This window comes from Lolium rigidum, chromosome 2 (genome assembly GCF_022539505.1).
Source record: "Lolium rigidum isolate FL_2022 chromosome 2, APGP_CSIRO_Lrig_0.1, whole genome shotgun sequence".
NCBI classification, from domain to species: Eukaryota; Viridiplantae; Streptophyta; class Magnoliopsida; order Poales; family Poaceae; genus Lolium; species Lolium rigidum.
The window spans coordinates 262,824,235-262,850,713 of record NC_061509.1 but is presented as its reverse complement, the minus strand read 5'-3'; the positions used below and the strand labels follow the sequence as shown (position 1 = coordinate 262,850,713).

The following is a 26,479-nucleotide window of genomic DNA, read 5'->3' as shown; positions in this document are numbered from 1 at the left end:
GAAAATCATTACCAGTCTCCTCTAGCTAGAATTAAATTCCCAACAAAGAAGTATGTATGGGTAATCATGTAACATTGAAGAATCCTTCTTGTCTAGGATTATTCTCAAATGATGCATGATCTTACTAAAGAGAATCTAAAATTTTCAATAATTTCTTAAGTTAATATAAGAAAACACTAAGACCAGTCTAAAATAAATGTATTGTTATGTTGATTGCATATTGATTAGAAAAAAACTAGCTAAACCAAATTGTGGAGAATACCATCAAAGGGCTAGCATAGCAAGTGCAAATAAAGATTAGCAGTAGTCTTAGGGGCCTCTTTCACCACCTCGCCCAAGGGCCACACAAAAGATAGAGCCGGCCCTGCCCACCGGGAAGATGACATCAGTTGCCCTATCCTATTTTCACTAGTGTGTACACTCTGGGTACTACTACCGTTTCTCGTGTTTCTGTTGGTAATCATTTATATTATGTAAACTTTATTGATGATTATAGTAGATTCACATGGCTCTATTCGCTTAAAGCAGTCTGATGTATATCAGGTCTTTTTTAATATCCAGCAACTTGTTAAACTTAAATTTTATCGTAAAATCCTTACAATGCAAGCGATTAGGTGATGAATACGAAAAAGTCCATGTTTCTTTTTCCAGAATGTGGACATCAGGCAAAGTGTGTCATGTCCACATATTCACCAACAAAATAGTTCGGCCGAGATAAAGCATCGTCATGTTGTTGACGTTGGACTCAACTTCCTTACCGTTGCTTCTACGGATTAATTTTTTTAGGATGAAGGCTTTCTTACTACCATGTTTCTTAGTAGTGTGTTCCCTACTAAGGTGCTCAATTTTAACTCTCCTGCGGAAAAACTATTTCAAACCAGAGCCAAGAATAAGTCTCGGCGCAACTTTCAAATGTTTCCCTTGGCATAACTCCGTCCAGACAACAAAGAATAGCTTGATTTTCCCTTTAAAATGATTTTTCTCGAAACTATAGTCCACTTTAAAAATGCGCCAAAACCAAACACGCCTCTAATTTCAGTTCAGAAGAAACCGGTGAGAGCTTATCTATCTTTTTTTTTTTGAGAGTGCTTATATCTAGCTTGTGGAGGTCGGCAGCACGAGCACGAGGCGCGTCGCGAGAGCGCAGCCAGCAGCCGGGGCCCGTGGCCCAGCAGCTGGCCCAGAGACTGGGCCACGTGGGCGTCGCACTTGCGTGGTCGATTGAGGTTGGGCTGCTGCGGGCTTTGCCCTACGTTCCAGCCTGGATTATGATGGGAGCTTATCCTATCACCGGTGACCGGGAGTTGACCTTGCCGTGCGGGCAGTTGATCGGGGAGGGGCGAAGGACGTGCAGAAGTGGAGGAACAACAGTTTTCATTTGGGCATGTGCAGTGACCCAGGCGCGCACGTGATGTATCATACATTCATACTCCTACCTCAACCTGTGCTGTATCAAAACACGGCCGGGTAGGTTAGCGGCATGTTTCCTCCCACTTCAACTTGCAAAGTTGTGAATGAATTTGACAGAATCTCATTCTGATACTTACATTTGGCCTCATACGATAGAGAAAAAAAAAAGCTTCCTTATGCTGACAAGTGCTGCATGAGTAATTTGGTACTGTTGACATGAACATGAGAATCACGAAATGCTCGTACATGAAGTGGTAGGAAACGTGTCATTGATCAATGACTTCGGTGACTGTTGTGCGGGTTTCACATATGTTGCCGACTCAAAGTCAAAAGAGTGGTGGGGATCTGATGTCAGCCACACGCTGCCAAACGTCATGATCCAACTCGACCGCGCGCATGGCCGCTTCAAGGGCTCGCCTCCGTGGCTCGTCGTCCTCCAGTATTCCTGTTTTTTTTTCACGGGAAGTTTTCCTATCGAGAGGTCCCCTTCTCCTCCTCGCGTCGCCCCCTCCTGGCGACCGGGGTGGCGAAACCCTAAAGCGCGCCGCCGCCCCCCTCCCCTCCTCCCTCCCCTCTCCGCCGCTCCCAGAGGCGCTGCCGGGCTAAGCCCGCAACGCCGGTGAAGGGGGCGGTGGGGATCTGAGCCCTCGGCTCCCCCCGCGGTGGCTAGGTGGAGGATCTCCGCGGCGGGCTCGCCATGACCAAGGAGGCGGCGCGACGGGCTCTCATCTCCAACGGCCGACCTCTGGCTCGGCGGCTGGCGCGGACGAGTTGGTCCGGCGGCTCCCTCGGTGGGGGCTCGGGACTGCGAGGCGGCGGCATTGCTCGGTGAGGCTCCACCGGCTTCGACGGCGAGCGGTGGGCGCGGATGCGGTCCGGCATCTCGGCCGCGTGGGCGGCGAGGTTCCGGCGGACGGCAGTCGTGGCGCGGGGCTGCTCTAGTGGCTGGCGGCACCAGATCTGAAGTATCCTCTCAGCCTCTCTTAGGCGCATCCCACCATGCCAGATCTGGAACTCGAGGGCCTTGTGCCGCCGGTTCCATGGCTGGAGGTGGTGCTGGTGGCTGGAAGTGGAGTCCGGGAGAAATCCTTTTTGCCGGTCTTGGCTGCGACGGCGGCGACGCCCGAGTGGCGCCGTTTTCCTCCTTGGTGGCGCCATCGAGGTACTCCCTTCCCTTCACCCCACCCCTGTTGCGCTCCCGGGGTGAAAACCCTAACTTTGTTGGGCGGCGGCGGCGCCACGGGCGTCGTGTCCTCCTTGGAGGCGCTGCTGTTGGGACCTTTCGGGGTGCGCGGATGTTGCCTTCGTGCAGTTGGGTGGTGGCGGTGTTGCTCGGGGACATTGTCCTTCTACATCAACGACCAAGTCCGCGGCTTCGGCTCTGCGTGGGTGAACCCTTGGCGGGCTGGCTTCGCAAGGTGAGCTCGTGCGGCGAGTTTTGGGGCTCTGTTCCAGCCCCAGGTTTAGGCTCGGTTCCTGCTATGTGCTCTGCTCAAGGGGAGTGATGCGCGTAGATGTACACGCCCGTTGGGAACCCCAAGAGGAAGGTATGATGCGCACAGTGGCAAGTTTTCCCTCAGAAAGAAACCAAGGTTTAATCGAACCAGGAGGAGCCAAGAAGCACGTTGAAGGTTGATGGTGGCGAAATGTGATGCGGCGCAACAACAGGGATTCCGGCGCCAACGTGGAATCTGCACAACAAAACCAAAGTACTTTGCCCCAACGAAACGGTGAGGTTGTCAATCTCACCGGCTTGCTGTAACAAAGGATTAAACGTATCGAGTGGAAGATGTTTGCAAAGAAAAGAGTAAAACACAATTGCAGTAGATTGTATGCTATGTAAAGAATAGGACCGGGGTCCACAGTTCACTAGAGGTGTCTCTCCCGTAAGATAAAAGCATGTTGGGTGAACAAATTACAGTCGGGCAATTGACAAATAGAGAAGGGCATAACAATGCATGTACATGATATGATAAATATAGTGAGATTTAATTGGGCATTACGACAAAGTACATAGACCGCCATCCAACTGCATCTATGCCTAAAAAGTCCACCTTCGAGGTTATCATCCGAACCCCATTCGGTATTAAGTTGCTAAGCAACGAGACAATTGCATTAAGTATGGTGCGTAATGTAATCGACAACTACATCCTTAGACATAGAATCAATGTTTTATCCCTAGTGGCAACAGCACATCACAACCTTAGAACTTTCCGTCACTCGTCCCGGTGTCAATGAAGGCATGAACCCACTATCGAGCATAAATACTCCCTCTTGGAGTTAAGAGTACAAACTTGGCCAGAGCCTCTACTAATAACGGAGAGCATGCAAGATCATAAACAACACATAAACAATAGATTGATAATCACCATAACATAGTATTCTCTATCCATCGGATCCCGACAAACACAACATATAGAATTACATATAGATGATCTTGATCATGTTAGGCAGCTCACAAGATCCAACAATGAAGCACAACAAGGAGAAGACGACCATCTAGCTACTGCTATGGACCCATAGTCCGGGGTGAACTACTCACTCATCACTCCGGAGGCGATCATGGCGATGAAGAGTCCTCCGGGAGATGAATCCCCTCTCCGGCGAGGGTGCCGGAGGCGATCTCCTGAATCCCCGAGATGGGATTCGCGGCGGCGGCGTCTGTGGAAGGTTTTCCGTATCGTGGCTCTCGGTACTGGGGGTTTCGCGACGGAGGCTATTTGTAGGCGGAAGGGTAGGTCAGGGGGGCTCACGAGGGGCCCAGATGACAGGGCCGCGCGGCCAGGGGCCAGGCCGCGCCGCCCTGTGGTCTGGCCACCTCGTGGCCCCACTTCGTTATCTCTTCGGTCTTCTGGAAGCTCCGTGCAAAAATAGGACCCTGGGCGAAGATTTCGGCCAATTCGAGAATATTTCCTTACTAGGATTTCGAAACCAAAAACAGCGAGAAAACGACAAGTCGGCTCTTCGGCATCTTGTTAATAGGTTAGTTCCGAGAAAATGCATAAATATGACATATAATGTGCATAAAACATGTAGGTATCATCAATAAAGTAGCATGGAACATAAGAAATTATCGATACGTTGGAGACGTATCAGCATCCCCAAGCTTAGTTACTGCTCGTTCCGAGCGAGTAAAACGATAACAAAGATAATTTCTGAAGTGACATGCCATCATAATCTTGATCATACTATTTGTAAACATATGTAATGAATGCAGCGATCAAAACAAAGGTAATGACATGAGTAAACAAGTGAATCATATAGCAAAGACTTTTCATGAATAGTACTTCAAGACAAGCATCAATAAGTCTTGCATAAGAGTTAACTCATAAAGCAATAAATCAAAGTAAAGGTGTTGAAGCAACACAAAGGAAGATTAAGTTTCAGCGGTTGCTTTCAACTTATAACATGTATATCTCATGGATATTGTCAACATAAAGTAATATAACAAGTGCAATATGCAAGTATGTAGGAATCAATGCACAGTTCACACAAGTGTTTGCTTCTTAAGGTGGAGGAAGATAGGTAAGCTGACTCAACAATAAAAGTAAAAGAATGGTCCTTCAAAGAGGAAAGCATCGATTGCTTGTATTTGTGCTAGAGCTTTTATTTTGAAAACATGAAACAATTTTGTCAACGGTAGTAATAAAGCATATGAGTTATGTAAATTATATCTTACAAGTTGCAAGCCTCATGCATAGTATACTAATAGTGCCCGCACCTCGTCCTACTTAGCTTGGACTACCGGATCTTTGCATGCCATGTTTCAACCAAGTGTCACAAGGGGTACCTCCATGCCGCCTGTACAAAGGTCTAAGGAGAATGCTCGCATTTTTGATTTCTCGCTTTTGATTATTCTCAACTTAGACATCCATACCGGGACAACATGGACAACGAGATAATGGACTCCTCTTAAATGCATAAGCATGTAGCAATGATTATTATTCTCATATGAGATTGAGGATATATGTCCAAAACTGAAACTTCCACCATGGTTCATGGCTTTAGTTAGCGGCCCAATGTTCTTCTCTAACAATTTTGCATGCTCCAACCACTAAAATGATAGATCCTTCGGACAAGACGGACATGCATAGCAACTCACATGATATTCAACAATAGTTGATGGCGTTCCCCGAAGCATGGTTATCGCACAACAAGCAACTTAATAAAAGATAAAGTGCATAAGTACATATTCAATACTACGATAGTTTTTAAGGCTATTTTGTCCCATGAGCTATATATTGCAAAGGTGAATGATGGAATTTTAAAGGTAGCACTCAAGCAATTTACTTTGGAATGGCGGAGAAATACCATGTAGTAGGTAGGTATGGTGGACACAAATGGCATAGTGGTTGGCTCAAGGATTTTGGATGCATGAGAAGTATTCCCTCTCGATACAAGGTTTAGGCTAGCAAGGTTATTTGAAGCAAACTCAAGGATGAACCGGTGCAGCAAAACTCACATAAAAGACATATTGTAAACATTATAAGACTCTACACCGTCTTCCTTGTTGTTCAAAACTCAATACTGGATATTATCTAGACCTTAGAGAGACCAAATATGCAAATCAAATTTTAGCAAGCTCTATGTATTTCTTCATTAATGGGTGCAAAGTATATGATGCAAGAGCTTAAACATGAGCACAACAATTGCCAAGTATCACATTATCCAAGACATTTTAGAATTACTACATGTAGCATTTTCCAATTCCAACCATATAACAATTTAACGAAGAAGAAACTTCGCCTTGAACATTATGAGTAAAGCCTAAGGACATATTTGTCCATATGCAACAGCGGAGCGTGTCTCTCTCCCACAAAGTGAATGCTAGGATCCATTTTATTCAAACAAAAACAAAAACAAAAACAAACCGACGCTCCAAGTAAAGAACACAAGATGTGACTGAATAAAAATATAGTTTCGGGGGAGGAACACGATGATGTTGTCGATGAAGAAGGGGATGCCTTGGGCATCCCCAAGCTTAGACGCTTGAGTCTTCTTAAAATATGCAGGGGTGAACCACGGGGGCATCCCCAAGCTTAGAGCTTTCACTCCTCTTGATCATAGTATATCATTCTCCTCTCTTGACCCTTGAAAACTTCCTTCACACCAAACTTCAAGCAAACTCATTAGAGGGTTAGTGCACAATTAATAATTCACACATTCAGAGGTGACACAAACATTCTTTACACTTCTGGACATTGCATAAAGCTACTGGACATTAATGGATCAAAGAAATGAATCCAACATAGCAAAAGAGGCAATGCGAAATAAAAGGCAGAATCTGTCAAAAACAGAACAGTCCGTAAAGACGAATTTAAAGCTGGCACCAGACTTGCTCAAATGGAAAAACTCAAAACTAATGAAAGTTGCGTACATATCTGAGGATCACGCTCGTAAATTGGCAGATTTTTTCGAATTTTCTACAGAGGCCTGTGCCCAGATTCGTGATAGACAGCAATGCTGTTTCTGCGCAGCGATCCCACATATAACATCAACTTTGACATAGAAACTTTACTTAGCACAAAAACATGATAAGGAGAGGTTGCTACAGTAGTAAACAACTTCCAAGACTCAACAAAACAAAAAATTGCTGTAGTAAAAACATGGGTTGTCTCCCATAAGCGCTTTTCTTTAACGCCTTTCAGCTAGGCGCAGAAAGTGCAAATCAAGTAACATCGAGAGATGAAGCATCAACATCATTACCAGGGGTGTTGGGAGTTTTCTCAACCAAGCATAGTATATTTGATATATAAGTTTTAGCGTCTCCCTTTTCATTAGTCTTAGGCTTGCTACTCTCATCGAACAAATTTTCGGGAACAAGCCAAGCATAGTTATTTTCTAGTGCATCATTCATAGCTAGGAGTTTACATGGTATTGGTGCTTTGATCTCCCCACCATCATTAATATTATTAGTGTACCTTATTCTATCCATGTCCATTTTTTCAAGGAGACCAATAAAATTGGTATGAGAACCTAGCATATTAAATTTAGCAAAAACCTTTCTAGCCTCTCTTGCTAGACCACCAAATTCTCTAAGAAGGGTTTCTAAAACAAAATCTTTCTTTTCCCCTTCTTCCATATCACCAAGTGTAAGAAACATGTGTTGGATTATAGGATTGAGATTAACAAATTTAGTTTCCAACATGCGAACTAAAGCGAGCAGCAGCAATTTCATAGGTAGGGGCAAGTTCTACCAAGTGTCTATCTTCAAAATCTTCGAGTAATACTAACATGATTGAAAAATTCTTCTATATTATTTCTCCCAACTATGGACCCACGTCCTACCGGTATGTCTTTTGTGGTAAAATTAAAAGGAAACATGATGCAATAAGCAAAAAGTAAACAAGGCGAATAAAGTAAAGACAAGTAACTATTTTTTTTGTGTTTTTGATATAGAGAGCAAGACAGTAAATAAAGTAAAACTAGCAACTAATTTTTTTGTGTTTTGATTTAGTGCAGCAAACAAAGTAGTAAATAAAATAAAGCAAGACAAAAACAAAGTAAAGAGATTGAGAAGTGGAGACTCCCCTTGCAGCGTGTCTTGATCTCCCCGGCAACGGCGCCAGAAAACAGGCTTGATGCGCGTAGATGTACACGTCCGTTGGGAACCCCAAGAGGAAGGTATGATGCGCACTGTGGCAAGTTTTCCCTCAGAAAGAAACCAAGGTTTAATCGAACCAGGAGGAGCCAAGAAGCACGTTGAAGGTTGATGGTGGCGAAATGTGATGCGGCGCAACAACAGGGATTCCGGCGCCAACGTGGAATCTGCACAACAAAACCAAAGTACTTTGCCCCAACAAAACAGTGAGGTTGTCAATCTCACCGGCTTGCTGTAACAAAGGATTAAACGTATCGAGTGGAAGATGTTTGCAAAGAAAACAGTAAAACACAATTGCAGTAGATTGTATGCTATGTAAAGAATAGGACCGGGGTCCACAGTTCACTAGAGGTGTCTCTCCCGTAAGATAAAAGCATGTTGGGTGAACAAATTACGGTCGGGCAATTGACAAATAGAGAAGGGCATAACAATGCATGTACATGATATGATAAATATAGTGAGATTTAATTGGGCATTACGACAAAGTACATAGACCGCCATCCAACTGCATCTATGCCTAAAAAGTCCACCTTCGAGGTTATCATCCGAACCCCATTCGGTATTAAGTTGCTAAGCAACGGACAATTGCATTAAGTATGGTGCGTAATGTAATCGACAACTACATCCTTAGACATAGAATCAATGTTTTATCCCTAGTGGCAACAGCACATCACAACCTTAGAACTTTCCATCACTTGTCCCGGTGTCAATGAAGGCATGAACCCACTATCGAGCATAAATACTCCCTCTTGGAGTTAAGAGTACAAACTTGGCCAGAGCCTCTACTAATAACGGAGAGCATGCAAGATCATAAACAACACATAAACAATAGATTGATAATCACCATAACATAGTATTCTCTATCCATCGGATCCCGACAAACACAACATATAGAATTACATATAGATGATCTTGATCATGTTAGGCAGCTCACAAGATCCAACAATGAAGCACAACAAGGAGAAGACGACCATCTAGCTACTGCTATGGACCCATAGTCCAGGGGTGAACTACTCACTCATCACTCCGGAGGCGATCATGGCGATGAAGAGTCCTCCGGGAGATGAATCCCCTCTCCGACGAGGGTGCCGGAGGCGATCTCCCGAATCCCCCGAGATGGGATTCGCGGCGGCGGCGTCTGCGGAAGGTTTTCCGTATCGTGGCTCTCGGTGCTCGGGGGTTTCGCGACGGAGGCTATTTGTAGGCGGAAGGGTAGGTCGGGGGGGCTCACGAGGGGCCCGGATGACAGGGCCGCGCGGCCGGGGGCCGGGCCGCGCCGCCCCGTGGTCCGGCCACCTCGTGGCCCCACTTCGTTATCTCTTCGGTCTTCCGGAAGCTCCGTGCAAAAATAGGACCACGGGCGAAGATTTCGTCCAATTCCGAGAATATTTCCTTACTAGGATTTCGAAAACCAAAAACAGCGAAAACGACAGAACGGCTCTTCGGCATCTTGTTAATAGGTTAGTTCCAGAAAATGCATAAATATGACATATAATGTGCATAAAACATGTAGGTATCATCAATAAAGTAGCATGGAACATAAGAAATTATCGATACGTTGGAGACGTATCAGGGAGCGTTTCCATTGCCGGCGGTTCGGCGTCCTTTCGAGCCAGGACGAGGGGGTAGGGACCCTCTCCGGCCATGGAGGAGTACTGCCAGGCGACAGATGGATCTGGGGGCAGGCGGGTCTCCGCTGCTTCGCTTTCGATGCTTCTACCTCGCTTCACCTCCGTCGCTCCCGGGTGCTTCGTTCTCGCTTGAGGACATCGAGGACTTCAGCTGGGTTTCTTGTTTTTTCTTGTGTTTGCTGTGGTTTTGGATGTTGTAAGCTGTTTTCAGCATTCTTGTATCATCAGCCGTTTGGGATTTATTAATTTAAAGCTGGGCACTTTGTGCCTTATGTTTAAAAAGTATTCCTGTTTTGCACCGTGGTCCCTCTTCGCCGTCCTAAGCCAAAGGTGAAGGATCGGAGGAGACACACTCGTCCCAGGGGAAGAGCAGCAGCAACATTGTCTTAGAGCAAGTCCAGCAGGTCCCCAATTTTTCTCTCCCTATATCTCCATGTAGGGGCTTCCCCTATAAAGATTCTCTCCCTATATTATGTGCATCTCCAGCAGCTTCCTTATGTTTTCTCCCCTATATCACTTTGACAGAAATTAGACAGCAATTTGATAGCAAACATTAACAAAATTTGCAATCAATACATCATCAGAGTAATCTGCATCAATATGCTAGTACTAGTTTACAACAGCACTGTGGACTTCCTTCACCAACGGCCCCCAAGCCCCAGCACTCCCTCCACAAGCGCGGCCGCGCCCTGCTCCTCAACCGCCGGCGAAGAGCGGCCCCTCCATGCTCCTTCACCACCGTCCTTGAGCTCTATCTCCACCTGATCTACCGCCCCAACCTCTCCTCTCCCCTCTCCCCACCATGGTTCCCCACCATGACCGATGTGGAGGTCGATTCACGCTCGATTTCAAGTGGAATCGAAGGAGAAGAAGGCAACTACGTACCTTGTGGAGCGCGTGGTGGCAGGAGGATGGATAGGGGACGCCTCCACCACCCCGATGTGTAGGGGGAGAAGGGGGTCTCGATAGGGGAAGCGGATTGCTGGGGGTGGCTGTAGGGGACCTGCTGGAGACCTTTTCCCCCCTCCTTCTCCCCTATATTTCCTATCGGGGGAGCTTTGAGGTCCCTGCTGGACTTGCTCTTAGGCAGTACCGAGACGTTGATCCTGGAACTAAAACTAGAGAGTTGCGATTTAAACAAGTAGCTCGCAACTTAACTGCGTCTCGACTAGAACTGGCATAAAATGCGCCAGATCAAATTTTAGTTTTAGTGTTTAAACAAGTTTAAGATAAAGAAGCCGAGTTTACCGAGTACTCGTTTAGCAATGATTTTTTTTTGTCTATGTGAAAAATTGTTCCTGATTATTGTAGTTTATCATTACATATTACTTACTTGATGACGTCACAATATAATTTATCATGGCGATGATTGCAATGAACATTTCCAAATGTTTAGAAACAATTGTCTTGACAAAGTATATTGTTTCCTTTGACAGTTTTATCGTGCTAAATGCCGAGACTCACGAATTTTGCGATTCCCGCCAAGTTTCGGTTGTGGAGTTGTTAGTTAAAGGAGTTGTAACGTGACAAGCCGATCTAGCTCGGCTCAAATTCCAAGACTATATGGTGGCATGTAGCAGCATTGTCTTTTAGGATTCTAGGACATTAAGATAGAGGTGGCGAAGGAGCCACCCTGGTCGTCGCGGGGTTGTCTTCCTTACGGTGGCCCAAGAAATCGAAGAACCCTCTGTCGCCACTAAAGAAGGAGTAGGGCCTAAACATACTCGTGACCACCTTGCCCTAGTCGACATACATCATGTCATCGACCACTGGTGAGCATGCTACAACGTAGAACCTAGACATCATCAATGTCTTGTACGACAATGAGGGCGGAGACGACGATGTCGCTAACGAGCTCGCCTACAACACCTACGACCGGTATGGCTAGATATGGGGTTTAGTTTAGGTTATCTAAATTAATTTTTTTAATCAAATCTATGAACTTCCTAAGAATTTTTCGAGAAATAGGCTGGCGCTCCAGTATGGTTTTGTCGGATGTTGTTGCTGGACGACCTATCGGGGACACAATAGGAGATTCTCCAGCTTGCTATTGAGCTGAAACATGAACCCCGGTCTACTTTTAGAATGGAACATTATTATATCTTATTTAGTAAAAAAGACTAACTTTGCCTGTTACAATCATTTTAGAGAAATGAGTTTACTTTTAGTATAATACTTACTCCGGTTTTAGATAATTGTTAAAGATGAATGTATCTGGACATATTTTAGCGTGTAGATGTATTTACTTTTGCGCAATTATTTTAAATTGGAGAGAAACTATTTATGTGATCCATCCATTGGGTAGCCTACACACTTTTCAAAAACTAACCCATATTTTTATAGTAGATAGTTAGTTCTTTGTTCGATTCATATTACTTGTTATTATTATATTTGTAGTCTAGCATAACAAAAATATGTGTAGATACATTTGTATTGAAGATAATTAATACGGATTAGGTATCGGAGAATTATTACAATTTTTATAGGACCCCACCCAGCAAAGACGAGTAGCTGCTTCCCGTTTTCGCGGTGCGTAGGGTGGCATTGGCAGGCGAATACGTGTGCAACAACAGCAGCGGCCAAGGCAGGCAGCGACGTCAGGGATAGATCACGGATGGATAGATAAACCCAACCCAGCAGAGCCGTTACACGACCACGACGCTCGCTCGTCTATCTAGCCGTCCCACGCGTCGGGGGATAGGACCGTCAGTTCCGGCACGTCTCCATCTTTTCCGATCTGGATAAGCCCCCCGCCCCCACCCTCGTGCCTCTTCTCTTCTACTCTTCTTCCACCTCCATCCACCCTCCTGGTCCAAGCTACCTATCCAACCCCGACCCGGCTGCTCAGCTCCGGCGGTGGTATTTATACCCCGACCCGCCTCCCACCTCTCCGTTCTTATCCCCAGAGAACCTTCCGCCAAACCGCCTCATCTCCTCCCATTTCCTTCCTTTTCGTACCACTCTCTCCTTCATGCGCCATTCCCACCTCCTCGCCCTCTGCAACACCCACAGGTAGGAGGACCAAACGCCATGCCGTCGCTCTCCTGCCACAACCTCCTCGACCTCGCCGACGAGGTTCCTCCTCTCCCGCCGCCCTCGCCGCTGCGCCTCCCGCGCGTCATGGCCGCCGGCTCCCCCTCCTCCCCGGCCTCACCCTCCCCCACCGGCCCTCCCCGCCGCGTCATCGTCTCCCACCGCCTCCCCCTCCGCGCCACACCCGACCCCTCCGCGCCCTTCGGCCTCTCCTTGACCGTCGACTCCACCACCGTCGCCTACCAGCTCCGCTCCGGCCTGCCCCCCTCCACCCCAATCCTCCACGTCGGGACCCTCCCGGAATCCGCCGCCTCCGCCGCCTCCGACGAGCTCGCAACCTACCTCCTAACCACCTTCTCCTGCCTCCCCGTCTACCTCCCGCCCGACCTCCACCGCCGCTTCTACCACGGCTTCTGCAAGCACTACATGTGGCCGCTCCTCCACTACCTGCTCCCGCTCACCCCCTCCACGCTCGGCGGCCTCCCCTTCGACCGCGCCCTCTACCACTCCTTCCTCTCCGCGAACCGCGCCTTCGCCGACCGCCTCACGGAGGTCCTCGCCCCCGACGACGACCTCGTCTGGATCCACGACTACCACCTCCTCGCGCTCCCCACCTTCCTCCGCAAGCGCTTCCCGCGCGCCAGGCTCGGCTTCTTCCTCCACTCGCCCTTCCCCTCCTCCGAGATCTTCCGCACCATCCCCGTCCGCGACGACCTCCTCCGCGCGCTCCTCAACGCCGACCTCGTCGGCTTCCACACCTTCGACTACGCGCGCCACTTCCTCTCCGCCTGCTCCCGCCTCCTCGGCCTCGACTACCAGTCCAAGCGGGGGTACATCGGGATCGAGTACTACGGCCGCACCGTCACCGTCAAGATCCTCCCCGTCGGGATCGACATGGGCCAGCTCCGCTCCGTCGTCTCCGCCCCGGAAACCGCCGACCTCGTGCGCCAGATCACCAACACCTACAGAAACCAACGCCTCATGGTCGGCGTCGACGACGTCGACCTCTTCAAGGGGATCGGGCTCAAGTTCCTCGGGATGGAGCAGCTGCTCGTCGAGCACCCGGAGCTCCGCGGCCGCGCCGTGCTCGTGCAGATCGTCAACCCGGCCCGCAGCGAGGGCCGCGACGTGCAGGAGGTGCAGGAGGAGGCGGGGGCCATCAGCGCCCGCGTCAACGCCACCTTCGGCTCCCCCGGCTACACCCCGATCGTCATGATCAACCGCCCCGTCTCCGTCCACGAGAAGGCCGCGTACTACGCCGCCGCCGACTGCTGCGTCGTCAGCGCCGTCCGCGACGGGCTCAACCGGATACCCTACATCTACACCGTCTGCCGGCAGGAGAGCAACGCCCCCAAGCGGAGCGTCATCGTGCTCTCCGAGTTCGTCGGCTGCTCCCCGTCCCTCAGCGGCGCCATCCGGGTCAACCCGTGGAGCGTCGAGTCCGTGGCCGAGGCCATGAACTCCGCGCTCGTCATGTCCGAGGCCGAGCAGCGGCTGCGGCACGAGAAGCACTACAAGTACGTCAGCACGCACGACGTCGCCTACTGGGCCAGGTCCTTTGACCAGGACCTGCAGCGCGCCTGCAAGGACCATTTCTCGCGCCGGCATTGGGGAATCGGCTTCGGGATGAGCTTCAAGGTGGTCGCGCTCGGCCCCAATTTCAGGCGGCTCTCCGTCGAGCACATTGTGCCCTTGTTCAGGAAGACGGACAACCGGCTGATTCTCTTGGACTACGACGGAACCGTGATGCCTGAGAGCTCAATTGACAAGGCGCCCAGCGGCGAGGTCATCTCTGTGTTGAATCGTCTCTGCGAAGACCCCAAGAACAGGGTGTTCATTGTCAGCGGTCGGGGGAAAGATGAATTGAGCAAGTGGTTTGCGCCGTGTGAGAAGCTTGGAATCGCGGCCGAGCATGGCTACTTCACTAGGTGAGATCTCTGGACACTAGCTACTTGGCATGTGAACTAAGCTATGATACTATTAGAAACATCTGCTTTAGATTTGGTACAATGTTGCTTTGCTCTGCTTTAGATTTGCATCAAATCTTAGAAAGCATGTGAACTAAGCAATGGTTTTAGAACCCCAGTACATTTGAGAAAATATTTTATGATAGATAATGAGCAACCAACAGATCTACTAGTAGATGCTAAGCTAGGGCATATAGCTCTGAATTTAGCTTCTAACTGACATTCTTGCTTCAATAACAAACTTAGAAAGGATGGTGGTGAAGAGTGTGATTTGGTCCATGAAATTAGCCAGACTGTTCTAGTGTTGTTTTAGAGTACAAGAAGGAATGCATTCAGTTTCAAATAGTGTGATTTGGTCCATTAACTCTTGGCGATTGCAGGTGGAGCAGGGACTCTCCATGGGAGACCTGTGGTTTGGTAGCAGACTTCGATTGGAAGAAGACCGCTGAACCTGTGATGAGCCTCTACACAGAGGCAACTGATGGTTCATATATCGAGCATAAAGAAAGCGCAATAGTTTGGCATCACCATGAGGCAGATCCAGATTTTGGCTCATGCCAGGCTAAAGAGCTGCTTGACCATCTGGAGAGCGTGCTAGCGAACGAGCCGGTGGTCGTGAAGAGGGGCCAGCACATCGTGGAGGTTAATCCTCAGGTAAGCGCGTGCAAGCTTCCCTCTGGCTGTTCCTGTAGTTCAAGATTTAATTAATTCGGCTGCTCGTAGTCGGTCAAATGAAAGAAAATTAATTAATTAGGCTTGTAGACTTGTACAAAAACATGTTGAACACCACCTAAACAACCAAACGTAGCTGTCCAACTAAAGGCAACGGATAAGGATTGATCCAATCCAATCCGATCCAGTCCTCACCCACCAGACCACCACATGCTTGATTGCCCGGAACAAACAATCTACTATCTTCTCCACGAAACAGATTGTGAATCCGCGTGGGCCATTCCCCGGTGTGGACAGGAAAATTCGCCGGAAGAACACCCGGTCGTTATAACTTTGTCCCATTCTACCTAAGAGCGACTTGTGTCTCAATTGGATAACTAGTTCCATTTGTCATTTGCCCGCAACCACTTAAAAATAGTATCAATATTGTTTGACATGCAACAAATATCTCCATGTGCGTCGTGCAGGGCATCAGCAAAGGTGTGGTCGTGGAGAGAATCCTGTCATCCATGGTGCGCAGCGGGAAGCCGCCCGATTTCGTGCTCTGCATCGGAGACGACCGGTCCGACGAGGACATGTTCGAGAGCATCGTGTGTCCGGCGAACAATGGCGTGAAGCTCCCTCCAACCAGCGAGGTTTTCGCCTGCACGGTCGGGAAGAAGCCCAGCATGGCCAAGTACTACCTCGACGACACGGTGGACGTGATTAAGATGCTGCAGGGGCTCGCCAATGCGCCATCGCAACAGCGGCCATGGCCGGTGCAGCTCCGGGTCACCTTCGAGAGCACGGCGTGACAGAAGGAAGGAAAAAAAATCACTGCACAGTATAAACCAACCAACCAATGGAGGGGTGTCAATAACCAATATGAAGGAAGAAGAAGAATGATTCAGTTCGTGTGGTTTTAGGACTAGGATGCAGCATTTACAGGATAAACAGGTTTCTTTCTCTGTTCTCTCTTGTTTTTTTTTTGGTTTTATGTTTCCAACCTTCTTCTTTCGCGCATATATGTATGCATATGCCCGTATGATAAGGGTGGGAAGGTTTCAGTCACATTGTATATGTAGTTGACGATGACGATGAAATCAGATGAAGAAGAAAAATGATTCTTTCGGCCGTGCTACATGAAGTACTATCCTTTTTCTCCCCACTGCCGTTTAATTTCCGCGCTATGCAAGTTAGGTGGCAGTCCCATTCGGCCATGCTTTTCACCTTTGCTGGCTGCATTATCACGAACAGATCTGGTCCATCTGGATGCCCACCGCCGGATAGAGCCGGCGTCCAGATCAGGTGTTGCTTATCTTCTTCCACCATTCCTAGCATTTGAGGGGTGAGATGAGATTTCCAAGTTTCTGGTAAAGCAACAAGAGCTACCCCTAACCAACTTTTGCCAAATCACTGCACATTACAGTGATTCTATTTCTGTGCTGCTGATGCAGACATGTGACATTTCCTAGGACTACTTCAATCGGTAAAGGAGAGAGTGTTTTTCTTCTCTATGGCATGATTAGGGTGGAATTTTAGCTGGTGAAGGACAGCAAGATAGATGTGCTGTGGTAGGACGAGCACAGTTGATGCGGTACACGTTAAAGATGGCACCTGCGCGTGCGTGCGTGCATGGTTGGGGTCAGGACAGGTGATCCATCTTTTCTTCTCGCATGCCGGCAAGCCACTTTAGGATCCATGATTCAGATGTCTGTCTTGCTTCAGCGCACAGCCGCAATCTGTCGGTAACCGTGCGTGCCTATCCGCTCCACTGTAGCGTTTCTTCCCCGGCGACTTCTCCTCGGATAGGGAAATAGCTGTTGCACCCCTACCTTGGTTGCCAGGTCAAGTCCGGATCATCATCACTTATCTCCTGTAATCAAGCATCTTTTGCAGGTTGTCGCTCGTCCTTAGTCAAATACCGATGCCATGGCCTATATTTTTCTTTTCAAATGAGATAAGATTTTGGTTCTTGGGTGCTACACACCCCCAAACACCCCAAAAATATACTTTCTCCGTCTATAAATAGATATAGATATCTGATGTTTGTCTAAATCTGATTCAGATTTAGAAAAGCTCCGACGTCTATTTATAGATAGAGGTAGCTAGCTGTAATTTTAAAAAGAAATAAAACCTTCCTGGAAACCAAGGACGATCCAATTTGTACTCGTAAAAAAATGTTTGTAAAAAGAAATACTTTCCATGATCTTTAGGACAAAAAAAAATGAAGAATATATAGTGAATAGTACGGAGCGTTTCGAGTTTCCTTTTTTTTACCCAGAATACAGTGAAAGTAATTCAATAGGGAATTTTTTTATACAAGTATTAAAAAATGTTTGAATTTTTTAGACCTTTTTTGAATTTTTTTATTATTCTAAATATGGAGGTGTGTAGCACCCAAGAGCTCCTATGCATTTCCCCAAAAGTTATGAACTATTAAAGCCAAGGTACCTTATCAGTTTTTATTATATCTCCTTAAACACATCCTGCGACATACATATCGGCCACCTTGTTCTTTCTTTTGCAAAATGGATGCATATAAGCCATGACCTGAGCATGGATAATGTAAGCCTCCATGAGCCGAGCATCATCAATTTGGAAATTCATTACTCATTTTCCAACGTCGAAGCTTCGGTGAAGCTCTTCCAGGTGGAACATGGAGAGCTCCATCCGGCTGGAAAAGGAGCTCTTTCACAAAAAGTGCATTTGACATATAAGCACGAGTGCTTCTGATTCTTTAAAATTATATATTTTTTTAGATTCTAATTTTTTTGAAATTAAATACCCAAATACATGTAAACATTTCGAAGGTACATAGAAATTTTGGAGAAAAATATATTGTATTTTAAGCTATAAAAAAGATAAATTCCTGACAAATATCTACCCTTTAGGTAGCTAAAAATTTGTTTTTTCCTATAGCTCAAAATACAATACAATTTTTACCAAAACTTTATATGGGTATTCAGGTCATGTTTATGTATTAATGGAATAGATGTGATGATTTTTTAAAATATAGATATATAATTTATAAATATTTTGAAAACTGAAAGCACTAGTACTAATGTGCACCAAATCTGCTCTGCTTCCCTCTTGACACCGAAATGACGACCTTCTTCCTCTCTCCGATCGGAGAAGGTTTACACGAATCTTCTCTTTCAGAAAACTAGGGTCAAATTAACAAAGCATAAGACGATGCACGCACGCAATACCTACTCCTCAGCGATGCGCTACCACCACCAAACTAGGAAGTAGATGGTACGTGCCACACTGCCAACTATCCAGATTCTCCGAGTTCCAACTGCAATGTTCTCCAGCGTTGTCGGTCGCGTCGTGATCGGTCCATTGCGTTGCAGTTTGAGTTTGAGTTTCAGATGTTTTGCGACGGCCAACCTGACGGAAGGGATATGGACCAGCGCCCCCTGCTGAGTCGATGTCGCCAAGGAGAAAGAACCGATGGCGAGCGCCAAGGCTAGGCACTGTCAGTATCGGGACGTGCCGTGTACACTCTCCCGGCCGGGTCCAGACTTGGGGCGCGTTTGGTTGGTTGGGTGGCCCTGGCTTGCATCGGCCCAGCAGCAACGGGCCGTTTGGTTGTCTGGAAGCCCTTCGCATTGTGGTCCAACTGGTTCTGAAAGCACCCTGGGACAGTCTTTGATTGTCGTTCGATTTTGCACACCCTCGTGCAACGGTTGCACACGTGGAGAAGCGTAGGAGACACCGCGTTGTCTTGGTCCTCGCTCCCCACTTTCAGTCACCGGTTCGCTCCTTTTCTCCCCATTCAACTCTCTCACTGACACACAAAGCGATGTCGCATCAACCGCCGCCCATGGCCTCCTCGCCTCCTCCACCTCCTTCCGCTGCAACGCCAATGGATCCAGCTGTCCGACCGACAGTAACGAGGTCCAACGAGGCGCTCATGCGCATCGTCCGTGAGTACGAGGCCGGCGGCCGCGATTCAGCGTCGCAGATCAACACCGATCACGTACTGGTGTTGAATCGGCCGTCGTCGGTCGTGACCACGCCAACTGGCATGGAAACTCGCAGCGCGGCCATGGCTGCTCTTCACGCCGCCGGGATTCCATCGGAGGATCCCTCGACTCCGAGGGTTTCTAGCCCTGCCCCTAGGGTTTCCGTTGGTGAGGGCGGCGGCACTGGCGGCAGGTGCAGCGGGCTCCAGCAGGGAGATGGAGCCCCCTCCGGGGTTTACGTCGACTCCAATGCACGTGCCGGTGCCACGGGGCATGCCACGGCCGGCTGCTTAGAATGGCGCGCCGAACTTCGCGCCGCTGCCGCTCGGCCGACCACGTGCTCGTCGGCAGCCGACAGATCCCTCAGCGCCCTGCTTCCCCACCGTGTCTCTCGCGCCCTACCAGCGACCAGTGCTCCTACTCCTGTTCCGCCTCCACCTCCACCTGCACATCCTCGAGGACATGCCGGCGCCGATGCACGGCCTCCTCCTCAGTTGGGGCCGCTTTCACTCCACCCCATCGTAAGCACTACCAATACCTCCCTATCTGATAGATGCTAATGTAGATGTGTTCGATGACATTGTAGATCAGATTGTTGTCCAGCTGCTCCGATTGATGTGCATGTAGATAGGATTCGTGTCAATGTGCGCTGCATGTGAGGTGTTAAGCGCTGCATGTAATGGACATGACAATGTATCATGTTCATGATGGAGCTTGACATTAGCAAGTCCATGATGGAACTTAACATTGGCATGCTCCATCATGAACTTGGCAATGTCAAATCTATAGCGTTGCTTCACATTGCCATGCTTCATCATGGACTTGACAATGTCATGTCCATGACAGTGCTTGACATTGGTATTGGCATGACGATCTTGTGATTGTCATGCCCATCATGGACTTGATCCCCGTCTCTGGTGCTAACAACGCAAGTATGGCTAACACTTTGGATTGTCATTGCATCTGCACAACTGGCTCTTCCTGGAAACCTTCTCAGAAGGACCCATGCTGGACGCAACAGACATAGTCGTCCGGGTGCAGGTTCGTGACCCCAATGAAGGGTTCATGGAAGCGCACCGGTAGATCACCGCGCCAAGGGTTCACGCCGGCCATCCTATGATCTTGGGCACAGACCCAGGGTGCGGGTGCCGGCGTTCTTCGTGCAGCTGCAGATCCATGACCTCATTTCCCTCGCCGTGCCGCCCTACATGGAGCCACACCTGATCAGGAAGTACAAGCGGAAGAACAATGGCCCGCCGGTGAAGGTGTGCTTCTACATGGGCGAGCGCTGCGAGTGGAAGGTGTAGCTCCAGTGGAGGGCCGAGCACGTCGGCTTCATCAAGTCCTGGAGCGACTTCGTTGACATGGTTACCCTCCATGTCGATGACACGATCGTCTTCACCCCTAAGGACGATGGCTTCAAGGTCGACATCTTCAGGAAGGAGACTTCGTGCTCCAGCATCTTCAGCCGCTGGAGGCATCGCGAGGGCCCTTATGCTGATCCTCGCCGTTAAGGTTATGTGTTTGATCCCTGTCTCTGGTGCTGTAGAGATCTTAGTTGTTGTGCTGGCCTCCGGGAGGCGGTTAAACACTTCTTTTTGTGCATATGTGACTGTAATGTTGCCATATAGAGGCTATTGAACATTGCTTTTGTCCATGACATTGTTTGACATTGGCATGCCCCATCATGGAGCTTGACATTGGCAAGTCCATGATGGAGCATGTCATGGAGCTTAACATTGGCATGCTCCATCATGGAGCTTGGCAATGTCAAATCTATGTCGTTGTTTCACATTGCCATGCTTCATTATGGACTCACATTTTCATGTACCTGGGTAGTCTGCCCCAAGGGTTAAGTAGACGTCTTACCACTGATCTAACGCTAGGATTAGGTACTAAGTACCATGTTCGTTGTGTATAACTGTGTGATGTGCTTATGCCTGTGTTTGAGCTCTTGTGTGATGGTAAGGTCACAATATTTGAATGTGGTGAGGAGAAGCACAGCCTAGGTGCCAAAAATGGCAACCAAACACATGTGATGTGGTTGAATAGAGATGGAACACTTTGTCCAGGCATCCAAACAACCTGCACTTATGTTCGTGCCGATGCAAGGCTGAAAGTAGTCCGTGGCCCGTTCGCGACGCGCAGGGGCATCCGTCTCACTGTGCCAGTGGTTAAGGATTTCGACCCACCCTACCAAACACGCCCGAGAGGAACGGTGCTGGGGCTGGCTGCCTCAATTGGATCGAATCAGGAGATCAGATGTGCTATATAGCCGCTCGCTAAACGGTTTTGTAGTGTGGGTTATTTACATATACTAGCACGCTGTGAGCATTTCTCCTCCAACAGAAACGCTATATTTCCGCGCGTCAAAAACAGAAACACTAGTAGATGCGTTAAAATGCAGCGAGCGAGCGATGGCACAAACATATTTCTCAAACAACAATAGGATCAGCAAAATCAAACAAATCGAAATAATACAACAAATATTACAATTATTCACCAATAAATACAATAAATTGTTTTGCGACGAATGAACAAACAAACAAAGAAAATCTGCACTATTGTTGACCATTCCATTTTCACCACTCTTTAATGAGATCTTTTTGAAGCTCATGATATGATTCATTAGAACGAATGGCATGATATGATGGGATGAAATGCGTCCCTTTATGTTCGCTCCTATGCATATGCACAGGAACTCCCATCAAGTCAAAACGGGAGTAGTCCACATCTTTGCCGCATTGTCTTCTATGATCATGTTATGCATGATGACACAAGCCGTCATGATATACCAAAGGCAATGTTGGTCCAAAAAACTAGCCGCTCCTCTCACAATAGAAAATTGCACTAGTAGGAAAATGCTCATTAGTGGTGCACCAAAATGGCTATTCTGGGGTGCATGGGTGGTGCGCCACAGAATCTTCACCACAAAAATATGAATTTTGTGGCGCACAGACCCATGAGCCACAGAAATTCTTATTTATGTGGCGCACCGACGGTGGTGCGCCATGATGCGTGCAGTTGACACACGTCCGTTGGGAACCCCAAGAGGAAGGTGTGATGCAGACAGTAGCAAGTTTTCCCTCAGAAAGAAACCAAGGTTTATCGAACCAGGAGGAGTCAAGAAGCACGTTGAAGGTTGATGGTGGCGGAATGTAATGCGGCGCAACACCAGGGATTCCGGCGCCAACGTGGAACCCTGCACAACACAACCAAAGTACTTTGCCCCAACGAAACAGTGAGGTTGTCAATCTCACCGGCTTGCTGTAACAAAGGATTAACCATATTGTGTGGAAGATGATTGTTTGCGAGAAAACGAGTAAAGAACAATTGCGAGTAGATTGTATGCGATGTAAAGAATAGGACCGGGGTCCACAGTTCACTAGAGGTGTCTCTCCCATAAGATAAAAGCATGTTGGGTGAACAAATTACAGTCGGGCAATTGACAAATAGAGAGGGCATAACAATGCACATACATGATATGATAAATATAGTGAGATTTAATTGGGCATTACGACAAAGTACATAGACCGCTATCCAAGCATGCATCTATGCCTAAAAAGTCCACCTTCGGGTTATCATCCGAACCCCTTCCGGTATTAAGTTGCAAAACAACGGACAATTGCATTAAGTATGGTGCGTAATGTAATCAATAACTACATCCTTAGACATAGCATCAATGTTTTATCCCTAGTGGCAACAGCACATCCACAACCTTAGAACTTTCTGCACTCGTCCCGGATTTAATGGAGGCATGAACCCACTATCGAGCATAAATACTCCCTCTTGGAGTTAAGAGCAAAAACTTGGCCGAGCCTCTACTAATAACGGAGAGCATGCAAGATCATAAACAACACATAGGTAATAACTTGATAATTAACATAACATAGTATTCTCTATCCATCGGATCCCGACAAACACAACATATAGTATTACAGATAGATGATCTTGATCATGTTAGGCAGCTCACAAGATCCAACAATGAAGCATAATGAGGAGAAGACAACCATCTAGCTACTGCTATGGACCCATAGTCCAGGGGTGAACTACTCACTCATCACTCCGGAGGCAACCATGGCGGTGAAGAGTCCTCCGGGAGATGATTCCCCTCTCCGGCAGGGGGCCGGAGGCGATCTCCTGAATCCCCCGAGATGGGAGTGGCGGCGGCGGCGTCTCGGTAAGGTTTTCCGTATCGTGGCTCTCGGTATCGGGGGTTTCACGACGAAGGCTTTAAGTAGGCGGAAGGGCAACGCGGGGGCCACACGAGGGCCCCACACGCTAGGGCCGCGCGGCCAAGACTCGGGCCGCGCCGCCCTAGTGTGGCGGCGCCTCGTGGCCCCACTTCCTTTCCCCTTCGGTCTTTTGGAAGCTTCGTGCAAAAATAGGACCACGGGCGTTGATTTCGTCCAATTCCGAGAATATTTCTTTACTAGGATTTCGAAACCAAAAACAGCGAGAAAACGACAAGCGGCTCTTCGGCATCTCGTTAATAGGTTAGTGCCGGAAAATGCATAAATACGACATATAATGTGTATAAAACATGTAGATATCATCAATAATGTAGCATGGAACATAAGAAATTATCGCTACGTCGGAGACGTATCGGCATCCCCAAGCTTAGTTCTGCTCGTCCCGAGCAGGTAAACGATAACAAAGATAATTTCTGGAGTGACATGCCATCATAACCTTGATCATACTATTGTAAGCATATGTAATGAATGCAGCGATCAAAACAATGGTAATGATATAAGTAAACAAATGAATCATAAAGCAAAGACTTTTCATGAATAGCACTTCAAGACAAGCATCAATAAGTCTTGCATAAGAGTTAACTCATAAAGCAATAAATCAAAGTAAAGGTATTGAAGCAACACAAAGGAAGATTAAGTTTGAGCGGTTGCTTTCAACTTATAACATGTATATCTCATGGATAATTGTCAACATAGAGTAATATAACAAGTGCAATATGCAAGTATGTAGAAATCAATGCACAGTTCACACAAGTGTTTGCTTCTTGAGGTGGAGAGAGATAGGTGAACTGACTCAACATAAAAGTAAAAGAATGGTCCTTCAAAGAGGAAAGCATCGATTGCTATATTTGTGCTAGAGCTTTTATTTTGAAAACATGAAACAATTTTGTCAACGGTAGTAATAAAGCATATGAGTTATGTAAATTATATCTTACAAGTTGCAAGCCTCATGCATAGTATACTAGTAGTGCCCGCACCTTGTCCTAATTAGCTTGGACTACCGGATCATCGCAATACACATGTTTTAACCAAGTGTCACAAAGGGGTACCTCCATGCCGCCTGTACAAAGGTCTAAGGAGAAAGCTCACATTTTGGATTTCTCGCTTTTGATTATTCTCAACTTAGACATCCATACCGGGACAACATGGACAACAGATAATGGACTCCTCTTTAATGCATAAGCATGTGGCAACAATTAGTGTTCTCATATGAGATTGAGGATATATGTCCAAAACTGAAACTTCCACCATGATTCATGGCTTTAGTTAGCGGCCCAATGTTCCTCTCTAACAATATGCATGCTCTAACCATTAAAGTGGTAGATCTCTCTTACTTCAGACAAGACGGACATGCATAGCAACTCACATGATATTCAACAAAGAGTTGATGGCGTCCCCAGGAACATGGTTATCGCACAACAAGCAACTTAATAAGAGATAAAGTGCATAAGTACATATTCAATACCACAATAGTTTTTAGGCTATTTTGTCCCATGAGCTATATATTGCAAAGGCGAATGATGGAATTTTAAAGGTAGCACTCAAGCAATTTACTTTGGAATGGCGGAGAAATACCATGTAGTAGGTAGGTATGGTGGACACAAATGGCATAGTGGTTGGCTCAAGGATTTTGGATGCATGAGAAGTATTCCCTCTCGATACAAGGTTTAGGCTAGCAAGGTTATTTGAAACAAACACAAGGATGAACGGTGCAGCAAAACTCACATAAAAGACATATTGTAAACATTATAAGACTCTACACCGTCTTCCTTGTTGTTCAAAACTCAATACTAGAAATTATCTAGACTTTAGAGAGACCAAATATGCAAACCAAATTTTAGCAAGCTCTATGTGTTTCTTCATTAATGGGTGCAAAGTATATGATGCAAGAGCTTAAACATGAGCACAACAATTGCCAAGTATCAAATTATTCAAGACATTTTAGAATTACTACATGTAGCATTTCCCGATTCCAACCATATAACAATTTAACGAAGAAGATTCAACGTTCGCCATGAATACTATGAGTAAAGCCTAAGGACATATTTGTCCATATGCAACAGCGGAGCGTGTCTCTCTCCCACACAATGAATGCTAGGATCCATTTTATTCAAACAAAAACAAAAATAAAAACAAACGGACGCTCCAAGCAAAGTACATAAGATGTGACTCGAATAAAAATATAGTTTCGGGGGAGGAACCCGATAATGTTGTCGATGAAGAAGGGGATGCCTTGGGCATCCCCAAGCTTAGACGCTTGAGTCTTCTTAAAATATGCAGGGGTGAACCACCGGGGCATCTCCAAGCTTAGAGCTTTCACTCTCCTTGATCATATTGTATCATACTCCTCTCTTGATCCTTGAAAACTTCCTCCACACCAAACTCGAAACAACTCATTAGAGGCTTAGTGCACAATAAAATTTAACATGTTCAGAGGTGACCTAATCATTCTTAACACTTCTGGACATTGCATAAAGCTACTGGACATTAATGGATCAAAGAAATTCATCCAACATAGCAAAAGAGGCAATGCGAAATAAAAGGCAGAATCTGTCAAAACAAAACAGTCCGTAAAGATGGATTTTATCAAGGAACCAGACTTGCTCAAATGAAAATGCCCAAATTGAATGAAAGTTGCGTACATATCTGAGGATCACTCACGTAAATTGGCATAATTTTATGAGTTACCTAAAGAGAATTATACCCAGATTCGTGACAGCAAAGAAATCTGTTTCTGCGCAGTAATCCAAATCTAGTATGAACCTTACTATCAAAGACTTTACTTGGCACAACAATGCACAAAACTAAGATAAGGAGAGGTTGCTACAGTAGTAAACAACTTCAAAGACTCAAATATAAAAAAAATATACTGTAGTAAAAACATGGGTTGTCTCCCATAAGCGCTTTTCTTTAACGCCTTTCAGCTAGGCGCAGAAAGTGTATATCAAGTGTTATCAAAAAG

At 47.0% G+C, this 26,479-nt stretch overlaps 1 protein-coding gene across 1 annotated transcript; it reads left to right on the top strand.

The window, feature by feature from the left end:
• The first annotated feature begins 12,595 nt into the window (after positions 1-12,595).
• LOC124693360 (probable alpha,alpha-trehalose-phosphate synthase [UDP-forming] 9) lies at positions 12,596-16,434 on the top strand. The gene is made up of 3 exons (XM_047226839.1): positions 12,596-14,603; positions 15,023-15,296; positions 15,782-16,434. Exons 1-3 carry the CDS (start codon positions 12,673-12,675, stop codon positions 16,106-16,108), a joined length of 2,532 nt encoding a protein of 843 aa, XP_047082795.1. The 5' UTR covers positions 12,596-12,672; the 3' UTR covers positions 16,109-16,434.
• The last annotated feature ends 10,045 nt before the right edge of the window (positions 16,435-26,479 follow it).

Excerpts from the sequence above, each read along its gene's own strand:
- LOC124693360 (XM_047226839.1), top strand. The coding sequence starts at position 12,673 with ATGCCGTCGCTCTCCTGCCACAACCTCCTCGACCTCGCCGACGAGGTT. Across the intron at positions 14,604-15,022 it reads GAGCATGGCTACTTCACTAG|GTGGAGCAGGGACTCTCCAT; the intron begins GTGAGATCTCTG and ends TGGCGATTGCAG. Across the intron at positions 15,297-15,781 it reads TCGTGGAGGTTAATCCTCAG|GGCATCAGCAAAGGTGTGGT; the intron begins GTAAGCGCGTGC and ends TGCGTCGTGCAG.